Genomic DNA, 15,873 nt, shown 5'->3' with positions numbered 1-15,873 from the left:
CTACAACCACATGAGAGCCTGAGCAAGAACTGCACAGCTGCAAATAGTCAACCACAGAGCCAGGAGGGATTATCATTTTAAGCCACTAAGTTTTGGAGGGTTTTTATTGCTGTTATGTAGCAATAAATAACCAGAAATCTCCATTGATTAAATCTTTGGGAGACTAGGTGATTTCCCCCCTCCGGCACACTTACTGAAATAATGTTTGTCTACTGCGGTTTTAGAGAAATGTAGTATGTAGGCAGCAGAGGGTGGGTCAGTGAGTTTCTCAGCTGACTGAATACATTGTTTTTTCATTCACATCCTGTCTGCTTCAAAATTAATTTAATGCTGTGGCTGAATAATTATTGAATGAAGAAATTAATAAATGTGGTGAATGAGTCATTGAATACATAAGGTAAGCTTGGACATTAATGATAAATTGACAAGTTGAAGGCTTCTTGATTTTCTTTCCAAACTGTATATCAAAATGCCTACTGTTCTTGACTCTTTTCAAGCATCCTGGGAGTCCCCAAACATTGCAGGTCATCTCACAACTCCATGCCATTTCTCATGTGGTTCCCTGAACTTGGAACCCCCTTCCTTTCCAAATTTGTGGCCTACAACTCCCACTCATTCCTTAATCTAAGGTCAAATGTTACTTCCTTCCTAGGCTTAGGGACCCATTTATTCATTCATGCAACAATCATTTACTGAGTACCCACTTCATGCCAATTAATGTGCCCTTGAGTGAGTTAAAGGGGTAAGCAATTCAAAGAAATTGCAGCCTGATATGAGATAAATTTGATGTATTTGGGGAACACTTCAGCATGATATGTAATACATCTCAGACAAGTAGCTCCTGAGCTGAGTACAAAGAGGTAGCTGGAAAGCAAAAGAGAGAAGTTGTCGGGGAGAACTTTTGTGGTTTGTTTGGTTTTCTCCTTATGTTTTTAATCAAGATGAATTAAATAGGGTTTATTGTAAGAATATTGGCAACAAATAATAAAATTACTTTGAAAAAGGGATAAAATAAAGTTTTCTTCATCTCCTTGCCCAACATTTTCCCACTTTTTTTCTGTTTCAGTTGCTGGGATCCTACTGTCTCTATCATACTAGTCCTGGTGTTAACAATTAGGGGTTCTGAGGATTTAATTGTTACAATTTACTTAGGTGCATAATCAAATTTTAGACCATCCAGTAATCTGAATGCCGCTCTACCCAGAAAGTACTTCTGGTGGTGGAGTGCCCTGGTTGCCCCCTCTCTGTAATGCATACCTTTACTTGTCTACTACAGAGCAGTGCTACTCAAAGTGTCATCTTTGCTGGCCCATAGACAGTTATTATTCCATAATGAGATAAGTACAAAAATGGAGAACAAGTGCTTAGAAGATTTTCTAGCAATTTGGCAGAGTGATTTATGACTATTGAATCTAATAATTTAAATATTGGGCACTCTTAAAAATCTTTGTCATTTTATTTTCCTAGTAATTCTTTTTTATTGTGTTTAACAAAAGTATTGGTCCATAATTCATTGAAAGTTTAAGAAACTGCTTCCACTACAGATGGATTGAAAAGCACTGATTTAGGCCACAAGCTCTAAAATCCTTTCATACTCCCTTCTCTCTACCTGGACCACCTCCCTTCCCCCTACTTCCTAAATTTTTGCTCTTTGATTTTCCACTCGGATGGTTCCTCTTCTTGGTGGCTTCTCATGACCTGTCAGTATTGGATATTGGGATGAATACCTTTCTACAGGATCCCACAGCTCTACGTGCTTCTCCCATTATGCCCATTGCACTTGGTAACATGTCACATAGACGGTCTTCCTCTGGAGAATATAAGCTCTGGAAAGGTGGAGCCATGTCTATAAAGCTCTATATTACAGACATGAGTCTCCAATATGGTGCCTACTACACAGTAGACCTCGCTGAATATTTGTTAAATGAGTGAATTAATCAAAGAATGGAGGAGTTGAGGAGGTACATCCAATCTCCAGGAACCTCCTTCATGCAGGCACCTCTGTCTCCACGCAGTCAGGACTTGTGTCTTAGGTGGACCAGCTTGAACGCTCTCTGATCCTGGTCTTTGAGGCATACAGACCTTACCACCAGGTTTTTGTTCACCCCGGGATTTAGGATGAAACTGCTCTTCACTCTACTCTTTCTTCCCTGATCTCTAGGTTGCTTCCTAGATGGCCGGGCCTAGTGTAGCTTCCTAATGTAGTCCTGCCTTCTCGTATCTTAACCTTTTCCTTCTCCGCTCACTTTGCCCCTCTTATCATTCCAAAGACTTCTCCTTCTTAGGTCTGTGCCTGTCTGGATCATCTCCCTGCATTTCAAATGTGGTTCACACATTCTTGCCCAAACCTGTGCTCAATGCCACCATTACCGTGTGTTTTTTTCTAGGTCTCTCCTTCTTTCTCTGTCGGTCATTCTGTCTCTATCTCTCTTTTCTCTATCTCCCTCAGTGTGTATATGTGTGTTTTTCTCTGACTCTATCATTTCTCTGTCTCATAAGCATATTTAACACAAAACCCCTAATACTTGTCAATAGCAAGAAAGGGACATTTATAACTCAAACACATCAGGCATATTATCACTCAGAATTTCATTAATGGCTGCAAATATTGTGCAATAGTGTTACTTGATGCCTGGAGAAGGCGGGGAATAAAATATGGAAAGAGAAAGATACCCCAAATCAAGCAAGGGCATCAATGTTCTACTTTAAAAATTTGCCTCAGAGCTCACCTAGACAGAGTGATATGTTTTTCTATGTCCAGGGTATGATTGCTAGATGATAAGCTCCAAAAAAAAAAAAAAAAAAGGCATTTCTGCCTTCAGACTTACTTTAGCAGAATTAGATTTTGACCTGAGTTATCTGGTTAAATGTTATATGTCTGTGACTCCACATAATTCACTGTAGAAGACATGTATTGCAGATTTAAAATACCACAAACTTAGTGGATTCAAACACACATTTATTACTTCAGTTTCTGCGAGACCAGCGTCTGGACATGGCTTAGCAGGGTCTCTGCAGAGGATCTGGAGACATTATCTGGAAGCTCCACAGAACTCTGCTTCCAAGCTCCCTCGGGCTGTATTTCTTTTCTGTCTCATGACCACCTCGTGAGGCTATTTACTGATGAGTCCCAGCCTGTGCACAGCTCAGCATCCCTCCATCTCCCCAAAGCTACAGTGACTGGATCCCTTCTTGCAGGTGCAGTCATGCTTCTCCCAATTGCCTGGACCAAAACTGACCAAAGGTAGGAATCACTCATACAGCCACTGCACCTCTTTCTGAGAATCCTCCCCAATTCACCACTGATGTGCAAGTTCAAGTTTGTCAACAGTCCTTGGTTTCACATTGGGTAACTTGTTTTGTTTCAGTTTCTTAATAGATTTTTTGTTCTGATACTAGACCAGCCTATGACCAAACTTTAGCCGGTGGTTTTCTCCCCCACATTGTTCTCCCTTGCAGCTCTGTCATTTCTTTAATAACATCTTAATAATTATATATTTATTTGTGTTCCCTTTGTTTGATGTCTACTCTTCCTAGACAAAATGTAATGAGGTAGCGTTAAATGTGTTTCCCTCACTGTCCTACACCTTGCATCCAAGACAGTGCCTGTCATTTAAGTGAATGGATAAAAGAATGAACAAGTTTCTACATCATATCTGGTATGGCGTAAAGCATAAAACTTAGTGGTGACAAACCTGTCATACAATTAGCATCTGCCCACAAACTTTTATCACCAGGGACTGCCAAGTACAAATAACAAGGGAATATTTTAATGAGACAGCGAGGATATGAGACATTTTGTCTCCAGGGCATTCAGAGAGCTCCACGAAAGAAACTTTTGGATTAAAAAAGAGGTGGCTAAATTCCAAGCTATTTCTGTTTTCTCATCTGTAAAGATGACCTGGACTACATGATTTGTGAAGTTCCTAAGATCAAATATTCTAGAATTCCATTTCTCTATTTTGTCCAGAATCAGTACTACGGGACAACTATTGACTAAAGTTTTTCCTCCTTAGATGTGTAAGGGATGCTTACAATATCTGGAAGGTAAAAATAAAGATCCCGTTGGTAGAGGGAAGGGGGAAGGGTATGTGATAGCGAGTGTGTGTTCCTACTACACTTACTAGCAGAACATCTGTTCAAGAATCAGTCCACAGTGTGGTCATTTTGTTGAAAATAAATTATTCTAGCCCTAACTGGTTTGGCTCAGTGGATAGAGCGTCGATCTGCGGACTGAAGGGTCCCAGGTTCTATTCCGGTCAAGGGCATGTACCTTGGTTGTAGGCACATCCCCAGTATGGGGTGTGCAGGAGGCAGCTGATCAATGTTTCTCTCTCATCGATGTTTCTAACTCTCTATTCCTCTCCCTTCCTCTCTGTAAAAAATCATATATATATATATTTATATATATATATATATATATATATATATATATATATATATATATATATATATAATGAAAATAAATTATTCTAGAAAGTAAAGAACAGGTCAAAAATAAAAATCTTTATTACACAGTAAATAAAACATCCATGGAGATGTGCAAGTTCTCTGCCTATTGCACATGAGTACTTCTCACTTCCCTTTAATATAATCTAACAGCAAGTGAAGTGGTCCCCATAAATGCCCATGACATGTGAAGATGACTGCAAGGCTCATCTTCTTTGGCGTTGCACATGCAGAAAAAAACAATCATTCTGACTCATAATAAATTATGTGAAAAATTATTAGATTCATTAAGAATGGATCTGTCTTTTCCATATCTCACCTAACATAACCAGTTGTTACTCTTCAATATGCGTGTCACCATCCTGACATTGGGGTCAAACTCAAACTTTGCTGATCCACTGAGGAAATAGAAAAGTACTGTAAATATAAATGAGTAAGATAATGAGGAGTTCTTCAAATAAATCAATTTTGCAACACATAACTCAGAGTGAGTTAATAATAAATAGCATTTAAGTGGTTACTCTACCAGTGGTCGGCAAACTGCGGCTGGCAAACTGCGGCTTGCGAGCCAAATGCGGCTCTTTGGCCCCTTGAGTGTGGCTCTTCCACAAAATACCAACTTCTGCGTATGGGCCATGAAGTTTCAATCGCACTGTACGTGCACGCCCGCACGTGGTATTTTGTGGAAGAGCCACACTCAAGGGGCCAAAGAGCCGCATGTGGCTCGCGAGCCGCAGTTTGCCGACCACAGGTCTAAGCCAAGGACTGTGCTAAAGGCTTTGCATGTTTTATTTCACCTATAGTTATTCTAAAAATGTAAGGTACTGCCAATGAGGAAAACCCTGAAAATTAGGGAAATATTGCAATTTTCCTAAGGTAACGTCTCTAATGAAAGATGGAGGAAGTACTTCATCTCATCTGTCTGACTCCAAAGCCAGTGCTCTAAAACATGAAATTATACTACCTTCAAATTGATGAAATTCTGTGATATTTTAAAAATTTAATCTATTCTCTTTCTTCCCAGTCCCTTCTTCCCCGAATAGGTCCTAAACCACAGTTTGGGAGGAGATTGGACCCAAGAGAATTAGGCCAATGATAAAATGCACTGGGGGTCCACATCCTGCTGAGCAAACATTAAAGTTATCTTAGTAACAAGACCATCAGCCTTATGAGAATTATGATTGTTAAGCCCTGGCCACTCTCTCCAAATTAATTAAGAAAAAGAACAAATTTTATTTTATTTTCATCTTTTGTACTTCTTTTTTTTATTGCTTAAAAAAAATAGTAGTACATATGTCTCCTTTTTTTTTCCCCTTGACATTCCCCTGGCTTCCCCTACCCCCCAGTGTCTTGTGTCCATTGGTTATGCTTATATGCATGCATACAAGTCCTTCGGTTGATCTCTTACCCCCCTCTCGCCCCCCAACCCTCCCTGGCCTTCCCGCTGTAGTTTGACAGTCTATTCGAGGCTGCCCTGCCTCTGTATCTATTTTTGTTTATCAGTTTATAATGGTCTTTATTATCCATAAATGAGTGAGACCATGTGGTATTTTTCCTTCATTGACTGGCTTATTTCACTTAGCATAATGCTCTCCAGTCCCATCCATGCCGTTGCAAATGGTAAGGATTCCTTCTTTTTTACAGCAGCATAGTATTCCATTGTGTAGATGTACCACAGTTTTCTAATCCATTCGTCTGCTGATGGGCATTTAGGCTGTTTCCAGATCTTAGCTATGGTAAATTGTGCTGCTATGAACATAGGGGTGCATATATCCTTTCTGATTGGTGTTTCTGGTGTCTTGGGATATATTCCTAGAAGTGGGATCACAGGGTCAAATGGGAGTTCCATTTTTAACTTTTTGAGGAAACTCCATACTGTCTTCCATAGTGGCTGCACCAGTCTGCATTCCCACCAGCAGTGCACAAGTGTTCCTTTTTCTCCACATCCTCTCCAGCACTTGTCATTTGTTGATTTGTTGATGATAGCCAGTCTGACAGGTGTGAGATGGTACCTCATTGTTGTTTTGATTTGCATCTCTCGGATGATTAGTAACTTTGAGCATGTTTTCATATGTCTCTTGGCTTTCTGAATGTCCTCTTTTGAAAGGTGTCTATTTAGGTCCTTTGCCCATTTTTTGATTGGATTGTTTATCTTCCTTTGGTTAAGTTGTATGAGTTCCCTATACATGTTGGAGATTAAACCCTTATCGGTGATAACATTGGCAAATATGTTCTCCCACGCTGTGGGCTTTCTTGTTGTTTTGAAATTTTATTTTCTTATCTGACCATTATTACCAGGAATGAAATCTTGTCTATTTTGAGCATATGGGAGGGCTACTATTTATTTACAAATGAATTATTTAGTGCAGATGATTGCCAACTGCAACTGAAGGCCAGACTTGGCACCTTGAGATACAATAGGAGAGAGTGAGAGAGGAGGATGACACACAGCCATTAGTTAACCTGGCTCTCACTGGTTGTATTATTATGCAAATGATAATGACTAAGCTGTTAGGAAGTGTCCTTTGATTTTACCTGCAGGTGTAAGACAAAGACTTGGAAACTGTTCAAGAAAAACAAATTTTAATCTAATCTGCATAAATTAGAAAGTCAAAGTTTTCAATAATTTGGCTGAAAAAGACATAAGACCGAATAGTTTGCAATAGTTTTGATTCTCCAAATCATTTTGATATAAAATGCCCCAACGTGTCCCCATTGGCAATGAAACGAGTGTCTTTGTACCAAATGCCTCTAATATAGCATCAACCTTCGGCTCATCTCCTGGAAAATCATCTGCTAACAGTCTGGGGAAGCCTTGCTCCATGGATTGGCTGTTTTCGTCAAATCTGTACTGAATGAAAGAAATACAGCTCAACATTGTGCAGAGGCCCCATTGCATGCAACAGTATGAAGTAATGTGAATGCTCCAGTGTCGAATCCTGGATAGTTCTCAACTGGTGGAAGGAAGTGTTAAACATTTTTATGGCTAAAAACGTATGTGACTTCCCTGGACTTTAAGCTTAGCACATAAATCAGAATTTTCTCAGGAACAAAGACATAATGATATTGTACAGAGGCTCCATATGTATGCCTGGGTCGGTTTTCTAAGCCTAGACACACAGAGCCGAAGTGCCCTTCTGCCGGAAAGGCATGAAGACTGCATACACATAAAACGCAAAGTGAATTAAATCATTTGACTAAAAATAAATGTTTTGTTCTCTATCACACTTACCCCCATAAACTTTGTCTTTACAGCCTGACACACATAAGCTTCCTATGGTGGCCATTGTCTAGACCTCTGTTAGTCTCTCCTGATGTCTTTTTTAAAAAGATTTTAAATTGATTTTGAGAGAGAGAGAGAGAGAGAGAGAGAGAGAGAGAGAGAGAGAGAGAGAGAAAGAGAGAAAGAGAGAATGAGAAATTCATGTGAGAGCAAAACATCAATCAACTGCTTCCTGGGAATGGAGCCTGCAACCCTGGCATGTGCCCTGATGGGGAATCGAACTGGCATCTTTCAGTGCACAGGATGACACCCAACCAACTGAGCCACACTGGCCAAGGCTCTCCTGATGTTTTTTGGAGTCTGGATATATGAGCCAGTAATCAGCTGTTGTGAGAGCCCTTTATTATATTTAAGAAGTTGGTTCCCTCATAATCAGAAAGTTTGAAGTTAGACAAAATTAGAGGGTAAGGGTGGTGAATATCCTTAAAGAAATAATTTTCTTAATTAATTAAGCTGCATACCGTCATTCCTATTGCGTCTTACCTCCAGTATTTGTCCTTTGCAAAGAAGTATGTTTTCTTTTCCTTATCACAAACAGCTGCATCTATTTTCCTTATGGTTGGAGAAAAACCCAGGGTGTGGATGCCTCTTGGATAACCTGCTTGCCCCTCATTTCCTCTGATGGCCCAGAACTGCTTTCCTATTGAAAAAAGAAACCCAAGAAATTCTGAGAGAATCCTTTTGGTTTTAGAAATGATTTTAGTGCATTATTATGAAAAAGAGGAAGTCTTGGTTTTAATTCTAACCACTAACCCAATGGCCAGTTCATAGCTGACACTTAATAAATATTCTCTGAATGAGTAAATGAATAAATGAGTGGACAAATAAATGGCCCACTGCCCTTTCTGGGTCTTATATTTATTATTTACAACTAACAGTGCCCCGTCCTACTTATTTCTTATAGTTTCGGTGACTTCTCAATCTAAGTTTCTCACCTGGTACTCTTTCTTCAGCTTTGCATCAATATATCAGTTCCTTTTGACTTCCTCTTGGACATCTCATGGTCACCTGGTTCAGTCTGTGCTGCTTCTGAATACCTTGGGCATCCAGACACATTTGAGTGAATCAGGACAATGCAATTCTATCAGTCTCTCTGCTTTTACTTTGTTATACTACCCTTCCCATGCCAACCCCCAGCCCCTTCCTCTCATCACAGCCATAATCTAGAACGTCAATTTCTGGCTTCACCTGCCTGAAGGACTTGTACCTGCCTGAGAAGTTCCAGATACACTATTAATTTTGTATAAACATTGCTTCTGCCATAAAGACCTTTCCACTGTCTACACAACCCCACGTGTCTCCACACAGCAAAGTTCTTCTCCTTTAACACTCACCCTAACATCGCCTCCTCTCAGAGATCTGTGCTGACCCTTGGGTGTGGGTCACGTGCTCCTCCTCGGCTCCCATGGCACGTGATCTCCCTCAGTCCCAGCTCTTATCGTGCTGAGGGCTTCACCTTTGCTGCTGTCTCTAGAATAGGAGCACCTTTTAGTTTCAAACTTCACCACTAACAAGCACGGCTCCTGGCACATTGCAAGTGATAAATAAATGCTAGGAATATTCATGGATAGCAGCAATACTTTAGAATTATAGAACCCTAACAATGTCCACTGTAATCTCACATTATTTCATTTAATCCTCACAAAAATGGGGGTGTTAGAAATACATATTTTCTAAAAATCCCCATACAGTTTGAAATTCAAAAATACTCCCAAATAGTCCTCTTCCGGGGACGGTGACTTCAGGTATTCACCATGGTCCAGCTTTTGACGTACCGGCAGAGGCTGTCCTACAATACAGCTTCTAACAAAACCAGACTGTCCCGAACCCCTGGGAATAGAATTGTTTACCTTTACACCAAGAAGGTTGGGAAAGAACCAAAATCTGTGTGTGGTGTGTGCCCAGGCCGACTTCGTGGAGTTCGTACTGTGAGGCCTAAGGTTCTAATGAGGTTGTCTAAAACGAAAAAACACGTCAGCTGGGCCTACGGTGGATCCATGTGTGCTAAATGTGTCCGTGACAGGATCAAGGGTGCTTTCCTTATTGAGGAGCAAAAAATTGTTGTGAAAGTGTTGAAGGCACAAGCACAGAGTCAGAAAGCTAAATAAATTTAAAAATGAAGCTTTTTTTGAGTAATAAAAACAAAAGTCTCATTCTGTTAAAAAAAAAAACAACAACTCCCAAATAACTTATGAGTCAAGATAAGATTTTTTAAAATGAACAAATGAAAATACTATATATCGAAACTTGTGAGATAAAACAAAGACTGGGAAGAAAGGGATATTTATAGGCATAAACGCTTAGACTAGAAAAAAAAGGCTACAAGTTAATAAGGTAAGTTTCACACTTAAGTTATAAAAAGTAGTAATAGAATAAATTCAAAGAAAACAAAAATGAAGGAAATAATGATACAGATAGAACATAATTAAATATTGGTCTCTGCAAAGACCAACGAAATTGTCAAATACCTTATTATCTTATGAAATCAACAAAGAAAAGAATGACACAAAAATTCAACATTAGTAATGAAAAAGGAAACACAACTTTGGCAATAATCAAAATGACAATAAAATAATACTCTGATAATTTATAACAGGTTATTTGAAAACAGAATATATTGACAAGTTCCTGGGAAAATGTTTATAAAAATAACTCAAAAAGTAGAAACTCAAATAGCATATAACAATAGAACAGACTGAAACGGTAGTACAAAAGTCTGACGAAGGAGCCAACAAACCCGGATAGTCCATTAGGTAACTAATCCATCCCTGCATTGACACATTATGTACCTCTTAAGGCTTTATAAAGCAGGACATTTCTACTCATCTTATGCTTCTCCAGGAATATCTTGGCTATTTGTGGTCTTTGCTCTGCCGTGTAAAATTATGGAACCAGTATGTCAAATTCCATGAAAGCTTTGGCATTTGAATTGAAAACTCCCTGTATCTATAGATAAATTGGAAATTTTACTATATTAAAATTTTCTCTCCACAATTATGGGATATCATCTATTACTTAGGTCTCATTGAATATTTTTAAATGGAGCTTATAATGTTCTTTATACACATCTTATTTAAACATTAGCAATAGTCTTACAGTAATAAACCATCCAAAATTTAACACACTGAAGAAAATTCATGCCTTGATGAAATGATTGCAACCTAATTTATTTCAACAAATTTTATATAGTACTTATCTTTAAAAATAAAAATGGTATCTTTGCTAGGAACTTCATATACAGCATCCAAGTCTGATGGAAGAGAGGGCCAAAGTGCAGAAATCAAATGAAATTCACGTTGGAGGTTCCAGGGGTATCTGCGTCTAAAATACCAGTTATACATAAAAATTAATTACAATTGTCTTTTCTCTTTAGATACATTTTAAAACAGAACATATTCTTCTCTTTGTTTCAATCTATGCCAATTCAGAAGTCTGTATTAGACCAGTGATAGCGAACCTTTTGAGCTCGGCGTGTCAGCATTTTGAAAAACCCTAACTTAACTCTGGTGCCATGTCACATATAGAACTTTTTTGATACCTGCAACCATAGTCAAACAAAGACTTATATTTTTGATATTTATTTTATATATTTAGATGCCATTTAACAAAGAAAAATCAACCAAAAAATGAGTTCGCGTGTCCTAGGTTGTCCATCACTGTATTAGACTGTCCTCCTTAAGAACACAGGGTAATCAAATCTGTGGTGGAAAAGTGTTAACAATATACTAACTATTTAGCATAGTGTCCATTCTAAAAGTCTGTAAAATATGTGTATATTATGTGCTAGTTTTGGAAAAAAAGTAGCAGAAAACAATAGACTTATTTATGCTTGAATGTGAATAGAACATCTTTGTAAAGAAATAAAGGAAATTGGTAGCAGTGACTGCACATGTGAGGAGGACTGGGGATTGAATAGGTCAGAGATGGGATTTTCTTTATCTCTGTCTTTGGGTGATGTTTTAATATTGTGCTATAAGCATATATCACTTTACCTAAAATTAATGAATTTTTAAAATAGCATTTGTTAGCAAAGGTAAAGATGTAGTGCTGCTTTTAAAGAGCCACCAGAGCTTTTTGAAGAAATTACATATGATATTTAAATGCAACAATTACTAATTCACTTATTCAACACATTTGTTGAATGTGCCAGGCCTATTCTAGGTTCAGGGGATATAAAAATTTAAATAAAAAAAGAACAGATTAAACCAACTATCTCCATCGACCTTGCATTCTAGTGACCAAGAACAGTCTTTGTATGTCTGGAAAAATGATCTGGATGATTTTAAGAAAATGATAAAATGCAACAAAATCAGATATAAGTGATTTTAAAATGTAGTGGAAATATTCTGTTTAACAATCTGTCAGTTTTTCCTTTCTGAGCATTATACATTAAAAAAAGATAGGAAAATATAATTTCCTGGCCTGACCTGTCTTTAAAGAACAAGGTAGTGGTTTCCATAGTTACACTGTTCCTGTGAGTTTCACTTGTTTTTGTTCTTGTTCTTGCTGCACTTCCCTCAGCCCATTAGCTTCCCAGGTAAGATCTAGGGAGCCATAAGGTCAAGCCTAATTATGCTTAAGAGGACTGTGCCCTCTAAGCTGGGACTTGTTTGTGACTTTGCCAACAAACAGGTCAGTCCGAGGCTTAACCCTATATCGGCTCCCCACAGGCAAACAGCCTCTTTAGTCCAGTAACAACTTCTGTTTTGAAAAGTAAAAAAGTAATTGGGAAAGACTTTGTATGCATATATGCATAACCCTTGGACACAGACAATAGGGTGCTGAAGGCCTGGGGTGGGGAGGTGGGGGCAGGCTGAAGAGGGTCAATGGAGGAAAAAAGGGGATGTAAGTAATACTTTCAACAATAAAGAATTATTTTTTAAAAAATAAATGGGATCCAAGTTAAAAAAAAGAAGTAATTGGGGGACATTTTCCCAAGAGGATATAAACAATAGCCAGGACACATGTTCATATAGACTTAATGCAATACACTATCCCTTGGATATCTGCAATTTGATATAATGAGAAGTTATTTTTAATGAAGGTTCTAAGATCAGACAAAACCCACAGTCATCAAAGAAATACTTAATGGCCCATTCTATATTTTGCTTACCAAAACAGAGAGTAAACTTTTAAGACATCTGGAAATCTTTTTGATAATAATTAAAATAAAAACATATTCTGTAGATGCTTGACTCATTGGAAAATCCAGAACATCCCATGTCTTTTAATATTTTTTAATATTAAATAATAATCTTTTAAAAAATATTTTTAATTGATTTTTTACAGAGAGGAAGAGAGAGGGACAGAGAGCTAGAAACGTCAATGAGAGAGACACATCGATCAGCAGCCTCCTGCACACTGGGGACATGCCCGCAATCAAGGCACATGCCCTTGACTGGAATCGAACCTGGGACCCTTGAGTCCGCAGACTGACGCTCTATCCACTGAGCCAAACCAGTTAGTGCTGGAATAATCTTAGTTATCAAGACTATTACTATTAAGTTATTAGTTACATTTTCTAAGTATGAAAATAATCAACACCAAAATTATTCTGAGAGAAGTACAACTAACCTGATGCATCCTTTGTCCATTGTTTGTCATAATCAAAGTGAGCATCTCCCTTAATCCCCGGCCCGGGTGGATAGGCATGAGCCAAAACCTTTCCAGGTCCATCAAAAGAGTAAAAGTCTCTCTGTTCTAAAACAGAGAATGTTTTATATTGAAAAGATAGGTAATTAGAATCTCTTTGGGCCCTTTTTCAATAAAACATCACCAGGTAAATTGATGCATTTCATGTTTGTTTCTTACTTCTAACTGCAAATGTGATCCTTATGTCAGCCTCTCCTTCACAGATCCCGGAGAATGTCAGTGGAGTCACTTCCTCCCAGACTTTCAGAGCTTTCTCAATGGCAGAATCAACAGCATCTCTTGGCAAATCCAGTGTGTAATTCACAATCCTGAATGAGGACAACTAAAGAAGATAATATTTTCTCCTGACATGGCCCCTTGTAAAATCTCAGTATTATGTGGAAACCTCTCAGGACCCATTCATTACCTGTAGGTGAGGCGAGTCTTCCTCCACTTTGGCATGCCGGGAAAGGTCCTGAATTCTCCGATGTCAGGGACTCCGCACCTGGGCTTGCGCATCACCTCCAGCGTGTCTGAGTCCAGCTTCCCTGTCACTGTCAGCCCCAGGAACTTCTGCATTTCTTGGATTTTTTTAACAACAGGGCTACTGTCCTTCCTTCTAGCAAACTGTTTTACATCTTTTGCAAGGTTGTAGTAGTCTTCTAGGTAGTGCTATTGGAATAAAATGTGTAGTTTTTAGGTCATTCTTAGGATTTTTTAGGCTTTTGGAGGACATTTGTGCAGTTGCCCACTTCATCTATTTGAAGTATTCCTCCAGTTTGCTGAAATCAAAATAAATGTCATATTCCGTTTTGCATCCTTTGCCAGGTTGTAGTACTTTTGTAGATACTGCTAATGGATCAATAAATGCGGTTTTAAGGTCATTTTTATTAATTTTAGCAATTTATCCAAATTTCAGAATTTATTTTATTCATTGCCTACTTTATTAAAGCAAAAGTAGTTATCGCACTTAATCTGATTTTTAATTAAGACCCTCATTTAATTATTTTATCTTCATAGTAAATTTTAAATTCATTGCAATTTAGCTTGTTTGCCAAGTAAGCAATTTAAAGTTAAAAATTCGGGTCCTGCATGCTTAAAGGAAAAGAAACCCTCCTTGACATGACTGTGTGGAGAGTTTGGGGGAATATATATAACTTTACCCACTTTGTTAATATAGACTTGGTTCAAGACTGAAGTGGAATAAATTCTTTTGACAAGTAACGTATGAACCAGAAATTATTTGAAGATTAAAATGAGCAAGTTCTCCCTCCCTAATTCTTTTAACTAACTAAATTCTGAAGCAAGAGACATTTCATGCATTTTTAAGTTGCTATTTTCATTTATAAAGCCCCAAAGCTGCTGCTACTATTTCATTGTAAAACCTTGATTCACTCTAGCCCCTTCCTGTGCCTTTCTTTTCTTCTCTGTGAAAATAAAGGGACTTCCCACCTCCAGCAAGTTTAATATTGCTTAATGCTAAATTGTGGCAACACAGGAACCTCCAATCCGATCACATTTGCTTCACCACTGGGGGTGTTTGGGGAGGGGGGGGGGCGGAGGGGTTGGGGGGGGGCAGTGGTGGAATGGCTGCAACTTAAGGAAGTACCTGGACGAGATCCATGTTGGGGCCCTCCTCCTCCTCCGTCTTCGCTGCTCCATTCAGGGGATAAGCCTAGCAGACTGACAGACATAACAGCACAAGGATGGTAAGACGGTTCATTCTCACCCTTCTTCCCTCAGCAAAACGCTTTCCTTGCTATTGGTTTCTGTGTCTACCTTCTACTGGCTGCCCTTCTCTAAGGTGGCCATGCTCTATCTGAACAGCATGATCATCCATCTGTTTTCTTAATCTGAATGACATTAGGAATGTTCACAAAAAGTCAGCGTAAGGATGATATCGTTAGCCTACATCAGTAATTTCCCCCAACCTCCTAAACTTGAGTGATAAAAGAATGATTAGTTTCCAGGAGATACTATGTATTGGTAAAGGGGGAAAAATTGACCAGATAATTTTTGTTTGTGTGTTTATTGAGAGGTAGCTGACAAGCCTGGTAAAATGTCACGTGTTTAGACAATTAAAAACCAGTGTGGTTTTCTTTTAAAAAGTCAGTATTTTAAACTCAAATATAAGTGCATTAGGAATAAGTAGATACATGGAAAGAAGTTTTAAATACAATTATGGTCTAAAACTGGGAATTGCTATCTAGGAAGATATTGGAAGTGATATTTTATTTCTTGAGTTCTTGTTGGAAACAGCTACTCCAGATTTTCAGATGGATTTACTGGTCCCGGAGGAGGAGGAGTGTGAGAAGGAAAGGCCTGTGGAGAAGGGGAGGAGCATGATGGTTCTTCTCTGGTGTTCACTCAATTTTGAAGGGATATTATGGATTTCAGAATGAATAATATGTTTCTAGTAAGCACTCCCTGAAAGCTTATTAAATGGAAATAAATCAAATTGCATATTGGGCTGAAATGTTCCTCCTACTTTTTCTTCTTTTTTGCTTTAT

At 38.4% G+C, this 15,873-nt stretch overlaps 2 protein-coding genes across 2 annotated transcripts; one reads left to right on the top strand and one right to left on the bottom strand.

The window, feature by feature from the left end:
• Window positions 1–4,768: 4,768 nt before the first annotated feature.
• LOC132241734 (stromelysin-2-like) lies at window positions 4,769–15,086 on the bottom strand. Its single transcript, XM_059710642.1, is given in 8 exon segments — window positions 4,769–4,866; window positions 7,192–7,295; window positions 8,216–8,374; window positions 10,931–11,069; window positions 13,307–13,432; window positions 13,544–13,692; window positions 13,791–14,035; window positions 14,973–15,086. Coding segments are annotated over 8 exon segments (1,134 nt in total).
• LOC132242034 (large ribosomal subunit protein eL34-like) lies at window positions 9,467–9,888 on the top strand. Its single transcript, XM_059710963.1, has one exon. The coding sequence runs from the start codon at window positions 9,487–9,489 to the stop codon at window positions 9,838–9,840; it is 354 nt and encodes a 117-aa protein (XP_059566946.1). The 5' UTR covers window positions 9,467–9,486; the 3' UTR covers window positions 9,841–9,888.
• Window positions 15,087–15,873: the final 787 nt, after the last annotated feature.

The sequence above is a fragment of the Myotis daubentonii genome, chromosome 9, assembly GCF_963259705.1.
Source record: "Myotis daubentonii chromosome 9, mMyoDau2.1, whole genome shotgun sequence".
NCBI lineage: Eukaryota > Metazoa > Chordata > Mammalia > Chiroptera > Vespertilionidae > Myotis > Myotis daubentonii.
The sequence above is the reverse complement of the archived record's forward strand: the minus strand, read 5'-3'. Positions and strand labels throughout refer to the sequence as shown.